Source organism: Leptopilina heterotoma, unplaced genomic scaffold, assembly GCF_015476425.1.
Source record: "Leptopilina heterotoma isolate Lh14 unplaced genomic scaffold, ASM1547642v1 Lhet_256, whole genome shotgun sequence".
NCBI classification, from domain to species: Eukaryota; Metazoa; Arthropoda; class Insecta; order Hymenoptera; family Figitidae; genus Leptopilina; species Leptopilina heterotoma.
Window position 1 is genome coordinate 416,038 of NW_025110968.1, and position 12,175 is coordinate 428,212.

At 29.8% G+C, this 12,175-nt stretch overlaps 1 protein-coding gene across 3 annotated transcripts in view; it reads left to right on the plus strand.

Moving 5' to 3' along the window:
* Positions 1–3,782: 3,782 nt before the first annotated feature.
* LOC122503292 (fibroblast growth factor receptor substrate 2) overlaps positions 3,783–12,175 on the plus strand; it is a 102,066-nt gene continuing 93,673 nt past the window's right edge. The window contains exons 1-2 of one of the 3 annotated variants that reach the window (XM_043613770.1): positions 3,783–4,106; positions 5,090–5,408. In XM_043613770.1, coding sequence (XP_043469705.1) covers positions 5,100–5,408 — 309 coding nt within the window. In that variant the 5' untranslated portion in view covers positions 3,783–4,106; positions 5,090–5,099. Of the gene's footprint in view, positions 4,107–4,131; positions 4,531–4,614; positions 4,777–5,089; positions 5,409–12,175 lie in introns of those variants that run through there. The other 2 variants (XM_043613768.1, XM_043613769.1) reach the window with 2 other exon arrangements.

Genomic DNA, 12,175 nt, shown 5'->3' on the forward strand with positions numbered 1-12,175 from the left:
ATGCTCAAAACGTCGAATGATAAAAACGTCGAATGCTAAAAACTTCGAATCGTCATTTAGTCGAATGATAAAAACATCGAATCGTCAATACTTCGAATGCTAAAAACATCGAATTGTTAATTCATCGAATGCTTAAATCATCGAATTCTTCATTCGTCGAATGTTCAAAACGTCGAATGATCAAAACGTCGAATGCTAAAAACGTCGAATTCTCAAATCGTCGAATGCTCAAATAATCGAAACGCCATCTGTTCGAAATGTCAAGTAGTAGAATGGTAAAGTAGTCGAATGGTAAAGGAGTCGAAACGCCATCTGTTCGAATTGCCAAGTAGTAGAATGGTAAAGTAGTCGAATGTTCAAAACGTCGAATGATAAAAATGTCGAATGCTCAGAACATCGAACTGTTAATTCATCGAATGCTCAAAACGTCGAATGATAAAAACGTCGAATGCTAAAAACATCGAATCGTCAAAAGTTCGAAAAAGTTCTTTGTCTTCAGTAGACATTAACTTAAAACAAAGAACTTTTTCGAACTTTTGACGATTCGATGTTTTTAGCATTCGACGTTTTTATCATTCGACGTTTTGAGCATTCGACGAATTAACAGTTCGATGTTCTGAGCATTCGACATTTTTATCATTCGACGTTTTGAACATTCGACTACTTTACCATTCTACTACTTGGCAATTCGAACAGATGGCGTTTCGACTACTTTACCATTCGACTACTTTACCATTCTACTACTTACGGAAGCTTCTACGCGCCACCCTGCGGCACTCACTCGCTTTACGAGGCACAAGGCAAATGTCGTTTGAAGCACCCTGCTAGTGAATGCCTTGTACGATGCCTCGGTGTGTGCCTCGTAGGGTGCCTCGATGCGTGCTTTGTGCGACCAGTAGTAGACCAGTGTTTTGAAATTTTAAACGGCTTTAAATGTAAATCAGAATTCTCAAAAAAAAAATTTGACTAGTTCAGGTTAAATTAATAACTAATTGCTGTTAATATTTTTAAATTAAAAAGTGTAAATTTTAGAATAATTACAAATTTTGTTGAATCTTTTTTTGGATTGTAGTGAGGGTGTTGAAATGTATTTTTACTTGAGAGATAGGTTATATAACCTCTAGTTGTCTTAAAAATTTTAAGCAAATATGTACATCTTGAATAATTATTGAATTCAATCCTCATATATAAAAATATATTGAATCGTACTTGCAGCTTGTCATAAATAACTTTTTTGGTAGGTGAAAATGGTGAAAACATAACCTTGACATTTTATACTCAAGTAAAAGAAACATTTCAACACCCTCACTACAATCTAAAACAAGATTCAACAAAATTTGTAATTGAAGGGTGGCATGACAAAAATGGTCAAGCAACAATTTAACGATTTTACAGGAAACGAAAATAACACATTAAAAATTTTTTCTGATCATTAAAGAAAAATCTAAAAAAAACCGTTTGGAAATACTATTTCGCTCAATCAGTAGAAATAAAATTTATGAAGATAAACCTACAACCTACATATTAGTGAGAAAAATAAGTAAAAGTGTACTATTTTGTGGTTACGTCAAATGCGCATATTTTGTTATAAAATTATAATTGTTAAAAAATATACAGTTTAAAGAAAAACTGAAAAATTAGTTTTTTAATATTGAAATGACGAATTGAATGCAAAAAAGTTTGCTTTGAAAAAGTTGTTTGTTTTCAAGAAAATTGTTAATTTAATGTTAACTTTTGAAAGTAAAAAGTATAGAAATTATCAAATGTAAACTACAAACAGGAATATTTAAAAATTAACAGAAGAATAATATTTAAATTATTGAAAATTAGATAAAGAATAAAAATTATTTCTAAATAGACATACAGTTTTTCAGAGAAATTTAATATATATTTAATGATATAAAAAAGAAATAAATATTTTTAACGATATTAATCTATTCATAATAATATTCATTTCTTTTGTTTTTTAACTGAATTGCATTGTAAGTAAAAATATGTAGGCTATTGTCTTATTCTTATTTTTATTAAAAACGAGTTTAAAAAACAATTTACAAGAAAATCCTTTTACAGAACTGTGTAAAAGAATTTACCTGATTTTTTTCTAAAAATATCTCAATTTCGAAAAATTGTTGCTGACTCCCTTTTGTCATGCCACCCTTCAATTATTCTAAAATTTACACTTTTTAATTTAAAAATATTAACAGCAATTAGCTATTAATTTAACCTGAACTAGTCAAATTTTTTTTTTGAGAATTCTGATTTACATTTAAAGCCGTTTAAAATTTCAAAACACTGGTCTACTACTGGTCGCACAAAGCACGCATCGAGGCACCCTACGAGGCACACACCGAGGCATCGTACAAGGCATTCACTAGCAGGGTGCTTCAAACGACATTTGCCTTGTGCCTCGTAAAGCGAGTGAGTGCCGCAGGATGGCGCGTAGAAGCTTCCGTAACTACTTGACATTTCGAACAGATGGCGTTTCGATTATTTGAGCATTCGACGATTTGAGAATTCGACGTTTTTAGCATTCGACGTTTTGATCATTCGACGTTTTGAACATTCGACGAATGAAAAATTCGATGATTTAAGCATTCGATGAATTAACAATTCGATGTTTTTAGCATTCGAAGTATTGACGATTCGATGTTTTTATCATTCGACTAAATGACGATTCGAAGTTTTTAGCATTCGACGTTTTTATCATTCGACGTTTTGAGCATTCGACATTTTGAACATTCGACGTTTTTAGCATTCGACGTTTTAAACATTCGACGTTTTGAACATTCGACGAATTGAGAATTCGATGTTTTTAGCATTCGATTAACTGAAGATTCGATATTTTTAGCATTCGACTACATGACGATTCGTTGTTTTTAGCATTCGACGTTTTTATCATTCGACGTTTTGAACATTCGACGTATTGACAATTCGATGTTTTTAACATTCGACGAATTGATAATTCGACTTTTTGAACATTCGTCGTATTGACGATTCGACGTTTTTAGCATTCGACGTTTTAATCATTCGACGTTTTGAACATTCGACTAAATGCCGATTCGATGTTTTTATCATTCGACTAAATGACGATTCGATGTTTTTAGCATTCGACGTTTTGTCCATTCGATTACTTGGCATTCGATTATTTGATCATTCGACGACTTGGCGATTAGGGGATATGCATGCGTCTCGCTCTTGTCGATGAAAAAAAGCTGTTGTAGAAAGCCTCTCATACCGACTTCGACTCTACTCTGGACTCTCCTTAAGACTTTTTCTGATTGGTCAATTCCTTCTATACACTACTTCACTGTTATATGTATGGACATTAGTGTTCTTAAATTCTCGAGAATTTAAGTTGGGGTAATTTCCCTGAGGAAATTACGGTAATTTAATTTTTTAAAGAGAATATAAGAGAATTTAAGAGAATATTGAGAATTTAAGTTTATTTATTTAAATAATGTATATTTATTATTTTTATTAATATAAATACATATAATTCAGCACAATTGCGATGATTACTTTTATCTAAAAAAATTCTTCAAGTTATATATGTAAATAAAAAAAAGTAAAACCACAAATTTTTTAAGTTATAAATTTAATGTCATTTGCATTTATAAGGTTTATAAAATATGCGTAACTTAATACGAATAAAAGTTAAGATACTTTTGAATATAGATAAATAAAGAATAAGGATTATATTTAACATTATATACAATGAATTAAAAAATTTTTTAAATAAATATTTTGAAATTATTTGTGAATAAAGGCTTTCTGTCAGCTCTGCTGCGAGAGTAAGAGAGAAAAACCATTTAATTTGAATTTTCTGACTCTCTTGCTCTTATGTGTTACCATGACAACCTGCAGTCAGTAGAGCTGTGCAAGTACCTTTAATATATAGCATTTGTGGCATATTCTTGTTTACAAAATTTACAGAAGAATTTAATTGTTTTTGTATTCATTGCTTTTAAAATATTTCCATTTTACACTCTTTGGTTTTGTCATTTTTTAAATCTTTAAAAATATAGCCACTTTAATTAACAAAATAACAACTACTAAATAAAAACACAACGTCGGACAATCGAATTTACCACAGTGTAACGACAAAAGTGAGGTTATGTCACATTCTCTTAAATTCTCAGAGAATTTAATCGTCGGTTATATTCTCGGTAATATTCTCGTTCTCGGTAATATTCTCTGGGTAATATAACCGACTTAGAACACTAATGGACATGAAACTGCATTCTAACACATGAAAAAGAAATGTGATATACATACAAGTGTATCAAATTGTGTAAAAGTTTGTTGAGACAACAAAAATGGATCTATTACATACATTTGTATATTATCTTCTATTTAAAATTATCTATATATAGTATATATTAAGAGAAAAATATTTGCATCAAGCATTCTCCTCTGAATAATAAAAATAAATGTATAATAATAACAACAATGCAGAAACACAACATCAGCTGAGTGTTCGATTGCCTTTTAAACTTTATAAATATGGTGCAAATGACAAGTTTTACAAGTGTAAGAAAACCTTTTAAAAATGTTATTTTCTTTGTCAACAAAACTATTAATTTTAATTTTTTAATTTTAATGGTAATATTGTTGCCAAAAATAATAAAACCTAGTATTAAAGTCTGAAGAAATAATTCGCATTTTTATTCAATATTCAATTCTTTATTCAAAATTATGTTACTGTACAATAAAATCTTATTCCTTATATGAAGACAAATGAAAAATCATATTATTTACATCAAAATGAATCAATTGGTAAATATAAAGTATATATTGTATTGGAAATTAATAGAATTAATTAATCACAATTAAAGATAAAAAATTTACTTTTTTACTAAAAATTTTTCTCTATTTGGAATTATATTGAACCAATTTTGAAACAAGGTTTTTACACAATTATAAATATAAAGTATAAATCACAATGTATCGATTAAAAAAATTAAGAATTAGCTCTTTCCATGTTAGTGCTTCCTTCACGAAGAAAGACATTCTTTTGCTGACCATAAAAAGGAAGTAAAATGTTCATGTAATGAATATCTGGATTTACAAATTGCTTTTATTTTTCTAGATAAAGAAGAATGGGTTGCATCAATAGTCGAGCAGATATTAATGATCTTCATTCAAATATTTTTCAAGTAATGAATGTAGATGATTTAGGTAATTTAATTACACCTGGTCGTTTAGAAGTGACTGATGTAGAAATAGTTCTTTATCAAAGAGAAAAACAACTTGTAAAGTGGCCTTTGCGCTGTTTGCGGCGCTACGGATATGATGCAGAAATATTTAGCTTCGAATCAGGAAGGAGATGTTCCACAGGTCAAGGGATATATGCCTTCAAATGCCGTCGAGCTGCACAACTTTTTAATTTAGTACAAACAAACATACAAGTAAGTGTTTTTTTATTCTTAAATACTAGATGAATCATTTAAAGTATAACCTTCCTTATTCCAACTAATTTCCATATAGCACGTAACCTCGCGTCAATCTTGCCGCAATGTTGTTACAAACTTGAAATGTTCCACCTTCGCAACATTGCACGGCAAGGTTATCGCAAAATTCCAATGAAACTTTTCGGCAACGTCTTGCAATATTAGAATAGTGTTACTTGTAAATGTTGCGTCAATATTACCGTGTAATGTTGCCGCAAGGTTTCAGATTAAGCTTGCAAAATATTTTTAAATTAATTGTTTCTCTTAATTACGTTAATCATACACTGAGAAAAATAAACATGACTGGGTACTGTCCGTACAGGAATGATCCGTGTCAAAAAATTTTTTTTCGTTTAGACATTTCTGTCCAGAAAGGACTTAGAGTAATGTCTTACACATTAAAAAACAGAGAGTAATGAACAATGTCTGATCAGGAACCACTCCTGTTCAGACATAAATGTCAACTCGCCGCATTCAAAAAATCAGTGTACATATGTTACCGGCAAAACCCGAAGACCAGGCATTTTGCGAAATGCTTAGGCAATTCGAGAAATGCCTAAGATTTTAGGAAATACCCGAATTTCCTAGAGGTTTACAGGCAGTTCTCGAATTACCTAGGCATTTCGAGAATTGACTAGGCGATTCGCGAAATGCCGGGGCCGTTTTAGGCAAATTGGCAATTTGACTAAAAAGGCTTCGTCATTTTAGGCATCAAATTGAGAAATGGATTATCTGAGTCATTCATGGTAAGTCCGGAGGAGATGGCCTTAGTTTTTTTAAAGTACTGTAAACATTATAAAAAAGCAATTTATGTCTAAACTTTTATTGATAATTAAACATTAAACACTTAACTTTAAAGTAACGAAAAACAAAATAAAATATTTTCATAGGAACAATCTCAAAATTTACATTTTGTAAAAAGTGCATTTGGCCATCTCTCCCGGACATTCCGGGAGAGATGGCCAATACTTATAATTTTATAATTTTAGCTTAAACTTAATTTTTAACCGTTCAAATTACTTTTCTCTTATTCTGATCACATTCTGAACATTTATTATGGGATTCAGTGCAGTTTTCATGTAGCCAAAAATTTTAAATATTGCACTGAATCCAATCTTTAATTAATGTCGTTTGTTGTAGCTTTTGACTCAACCTACAAATATATCTCCATCTCTGGTGTCAATTAGAACAATTATTTTGTTCTCAGACATTTTTAATTTGTTTTTCTTTAATATTTCTTAAGTATCTAACATTAAGGGGACATTCCAGTTCAAAATGTAAAAAAATCGATTTTTTTTTGTTTTTATTTTCGGATTTCTTATAGTGTCAAGAATACTCTCCTAAAATATTATTGCAAAATTCGATGTAAAACAAAAGTTATACATCCTTATTCTTCGCCATGTCAAAGATGTTTTTGTATGCGGACAAGCAATCGAATGATTTAAATGTTTTCTCATTTGCATTTTTTAAAAAAGACAAACAAAAATGAGCGGCTGGATCGTAGAAGGGCACGTAAATTTTTCTCGGATGAAATCTAAGTCCCCTGAACACTCAAAATTCAACTTCTAATTTTAAATACACATCCTTATAGAAAATTTCATTCCGCATTTTTTTCTTATGAAATTTTTTTCTATCTATTTCCGTTTTTAAAATATTTGGGAAAAACTGTTTTTTTTAAACTGCAAATTTAATGACATTTTTCACTTAAACTCGCGATATTTCAGATAATTTTAAATATTTTTCAATGTACCAAAAAAGAAAATACGTCTAAAGATATTCTACGAATGATAAAAAAGGAAAAAAATTATTTTCTTTATAAACAAAATTGTTATTAATTTTTTTCTTTATTAATGTAAAAATCACGAACTACAATCTTCACGGCTCTCGTTTAACGGGCGAATTTTGAGTAACAGAGAACTTTCAGTGAGAAAGTTGTTCATTATGATCCAAAAAAGTTTTCTGAAAAATCATAAGGCTAATAAATAATTAGTGTCGAAGTGGTGAATGTTTAAAGTTGCTAGCGACCAAACGTATAGCACGCGTCACTCGCCATACGTGCTTGGGAGTGTTGTTTCATAGGTTATGGCCAGTGGCGCGTGCTACACGTTTGGCTGCTAGCAACTTTAAACATTCACCATTTTGACACTAATTATTTATTTGCCTTATGATTTTCCAAAAAACTTTTTTGGATCATAATGAACAACTTTCTCACTGAAAGTTCTCTGTTATTCAAAATTCGCCCGTTAAACGAGAGCCGTGAAGATTGTAGTTCGTGATTTTTACATTAATAAAGAAAAAAATTAATAACAATTTTGTTTATAAAGAAAATAATTTTTTTCCTTTTTTATCATTCGTAGAATATCTTTAGACGTATTTTCTTTTTTGGTACATTGAAAAATATTTAAAATTATCTGAAATATCGCGAGTTTAAGTGAAAAATGTCATTAAATTTGCAGTTTAAAAAAAACAGTTTTTCCCAAATATTTCGAAATCGGAAATAGATAGAAAAAAAGATGCGGAATGAAATTTTCTATAAGGATGTGTATTTAAAATATTTAAAATCAGAAGTTGAATTTTGAGTGTTCAGGGGACTTAGATTTCGGCCGAGAAAAATTTACGTGCCCTTCTACGATCCAGCCGCTCAAATGTATCTGGTGTTGCTGATCACAAATTAGATATCAAATTTTCAAAATTGAAAATGGCGGATCCAATATGACGGAAAAGACAATTTTTTTATTTTAATTTTTTTTTCGTTTAATTTTTTTTCGTCCACTATATTGCATCCGCCATTTTTAATTTTAAAAAAATGATGTCACATTCGTAATCAGCGACCCCAAAAACCCCCCCGCAACGATTTTCAAGCAAATCCAATGATTTTGAAAAAAAATGTCCGCCATATTGGATCCGCCATTTTGAATTTTAAAAATCTGATTCCATATTCGTAATTAGCGAGCTCAAAAACCCCCGAATAAAGATTTTCAAGCAAATCCGATGATTTTTTAAAAAAAATTTCGAAACTAATGAACAAAAACTTTAAATGCGTTTTTCTCAAAATGTCTTTTTTTGATCTGGTAAGAGTGATATCTCGAGTTTTTCTGAAGCGATTTTAAAAAATCAAACGGCTTTTGATTCAGCGTCATCATGCCTATAAGTGGAACCTCAAAAACTGGAAAATTTCCAACTCCCCTTCTTTTTATAAGAGAAATTCTGAATAAAAACACCTTTTTTTGGTTATTTTTGGGAAAAAGTACTCTAAAAAAAGGGGGGGAAGAAAATTCCACTTTTTTGAGGTTCCACACCTAAAGAATTATCTAACGAAGAGAATGTCACTTCGTTTTTGGTTTTATCTGTTTTAGAAAGTTTGGAATCGATCTTACCAACGAAAATGGGCATTTTTTAAAATTTTTTACAAAGTCTTAAATAAATTATTTATTACATGTAAAAGAAATTTTTTAAATAAATGTCATAGTTATTTTAATAATATATACTAAAAAAGCCTTCTTTTTGCCTGTTTTGAACTGGAATGTCCCCTTAACATAAAAAATTTTACATAAAAGTCATTAATGGCCATCATATTCCGTTGCTACACATGATCTAAATCAGTTCAAATTAATCTAATATGACCACCAGACCATTAATAAAGCATAAAATAATTTATTTTAATTGTTATAGACAATATTAATTAACAAATAGTTAAATTTTCTTCCTCTTCACACAAATTTTTTTTCACGTTTAATTTTGAACTTAGGTTTATTAAAAAAATATAAGAATATAAGTTAACTCAATACAACCTATATACACTCCATTCTTTAATCAATTTCTCGAATTGACTAAGTAATTCGCGAAATGACGAAGCCTTTTTAGGCAAATTGCCAATTTGCCTAAAATGGCCCCGGCATTTTTCGAATCGTCTAGTCAATTCTCGAAATGCCTAGGAAATTCGAGAACTGCCTGTAAATATCTAGGAAATTCGGGTATTTCCTAAAATCTTAGACATTTCGCAAAATGCCTGGTCTTCGGGTTTTGCCGGTAACACATACATATAATAATAATTGAGAACATTTAACCTTAAATCATCTTACATTTTATTTTATTAAAAAAGGATTTTATAACTGGGTCAATCCAATTTTATTTCAACTAAAGTTGTGGTCGAAAATTTTAAAAAATTTTAATATTCTGCAGAAATGATTTTGATGATACTAAAGTCACAAAATAAAAAGATTTTTTCAAAAAAATGTTATATCTTTGTAAAATATGAATTTAAAATGTAAGAGATGCTAAAAACTGTTAGATATACCAACAATTTTTGGCATATATGTTAAGAATGTCTAAAAAATATATTATTATAAATTGATAGTATAAGCATTTAAAAATATAAGATAATAAATAAAACATTATCCCAAAGTAAAGTATCCTAATTTTGCGATTTTTATTAACAAATAATGGGGAAATGGGATTAGAAAATCAAGTAAAAACTAACGGAATATTAAAAATTTGTAATGAACTTTCAGTTTTTATTTAAAGTTTTCTTCCATTGTCTCATTTGATCCCGAATCCAGTTTAAAAATTAAAAATGTTTTAAAAATAGTATGTTTTTTAAGGGTTAATGAATGTAACTTCTCTTAAGTTGAAGTTGGTTTAATATTATTATCAATGCTAATCTAACTTCAACTTTATAAAAATTACATTCATTAACCTTTAGAAACGTACTTTTTTTAAAATCCAAGTGCGAAATTAAAAGCGGCCCAATAATGGCCAAGTATTGGCAAAGTTGGTGCCGAATCTTGGCAGACAGTACTGGACCGACTGTTGGGAGGTTAACCGTGGTTGGTCGTCAGCCGAGGTCGGCAGACATTAATGGCCCAATACTGGCTGCCATTACTCCCCCAGTATTGGCAAAATTAAAAAAATAGTAAAAATAATTATACTTTTTAATTAATTAACTAATTAATTTATAATATTTAAACGGCTTATTTTTTTAAATTAGCCGCAAACTTACAAACATTTAAAAAATTCTTACCGCTCGCGGGATCGATACCTGAACCTGACGCAATAATCGAATAATAGAAATTTTATATAAAAAATGTTTCATCCTCAAAATTGTTATTTTACCCGAAATTTCATTTGAAAGAATTTTTAATTGTTCAAAAATCCATTTGAGGGGAAGTTTATCTATTAGAATATCTATTTAGTAGAATATTTGTTTAGATAAATTTTAAATAGAACAGATGAATATTGTCAAAAATCTTCTTTTAGTAGAATTTTTATTTAATTGATTGGATTTCCATTCTATTAATTTTCTACATTACAAAATTTCCATTAAATCAAATTTTTCATTCACAGAATTTTTATTTGATCGAATTTCTCCTTATCACAATGTTCATATTATGTTCAAATTTTCATTCGATAGAATGTTTTTGTGTCATAATTATGACATAGTCGACTCTCTACTTTACCGACATCTTAATCCTCTAACCACGAAGTAGTACAAGGAGACCTCACGGGACATAAAAATCTGCACACATTTGGGGGAACAGAGATCTTAAAGGCCAACGCAGAATAGATCTGTAACCGGAACCGCAATCGTAACCGTAAGCGCAAGAATGAGTTAGAGAAGGTTAAACAATATACCTATCCTTCTTTAACTCATTCTTACGGTTACGCTTACGATTGCGGTTCCGGTTGCAGATCTATTCTGCGTTGGCCTTAAGAGATTGCACCAATAGCAGAGGTTGCGCCTCTGTGGTTAAATTACTGTACTAAAATTTTTCGTCTGCTACTACTAACTATATATGAACATAACCTACAAATTAAAGAAATTCGACGAAGTGTAATGGCGGCGATGGTTTACATTTCAGCCGTAATGGCGCAACCTCTACTAATGGTGCAAATACTCATAACTCTAACCCCCCAAAATGTGTTGATTTTTGCCGCTGCTAAGCATTGGCGTGAGGTCTCCTTATACTACTTCGTGCCTCCAACGTTTCATTTGTCATACATTCTATTTGTCCGTCGCGCCTCCATTGGTTAGACAAAGAAAACCTATTGTTGTCCTTTTCTATTGAAAATAGAATCACAAAAACATTCTATTGAATGAAAATTTTAACATATGAACATTTTGATAAGGAGAAATTCGATCAAACAAAAATTCTGTGATTTAATAAAAGATGATATTCTTAAAAATTTTCTCAATTACAACCTTTTTCATTTACGAATTCATTTTACTGAATACTTGAGTTGTAATAATTTGTTTACAAGAAATATTTGTACTTACGCATTCTAAGATATATTTGGGGTGATTCTCCCGAAATACTCCTTTTTGTGAGTTACAAACAGAAAAGAAAAAAAATTATTATTTATGGATTAATGCAGTCAATTATATTGAGCTTTCAAAAATCTACCACCTCTATAGCATGATCATGCTAACTTTTAGCTTTTAAAGTATATATTTTAAATTAAAATTTACAAAAAAATTAAGAGGTTAAAATTTGGCGCCGGCGTTTTTTATTATATATATTTTTCTATTTACAAAAAATTATTTAAAAATTATAATTTATTAATATTATCTATAAATTTTATAGATTTTGAAATACTTACAGTTATCAAAAATCTCTTTAAACAATTGTCAAAAATTATTTTTCATACATTTTAGGTTCACTTTTCACTGGCAGTTTGTAAACAACCGACAATCATATCAATTTTTAATTTTTATTCAAAAAAGTGAG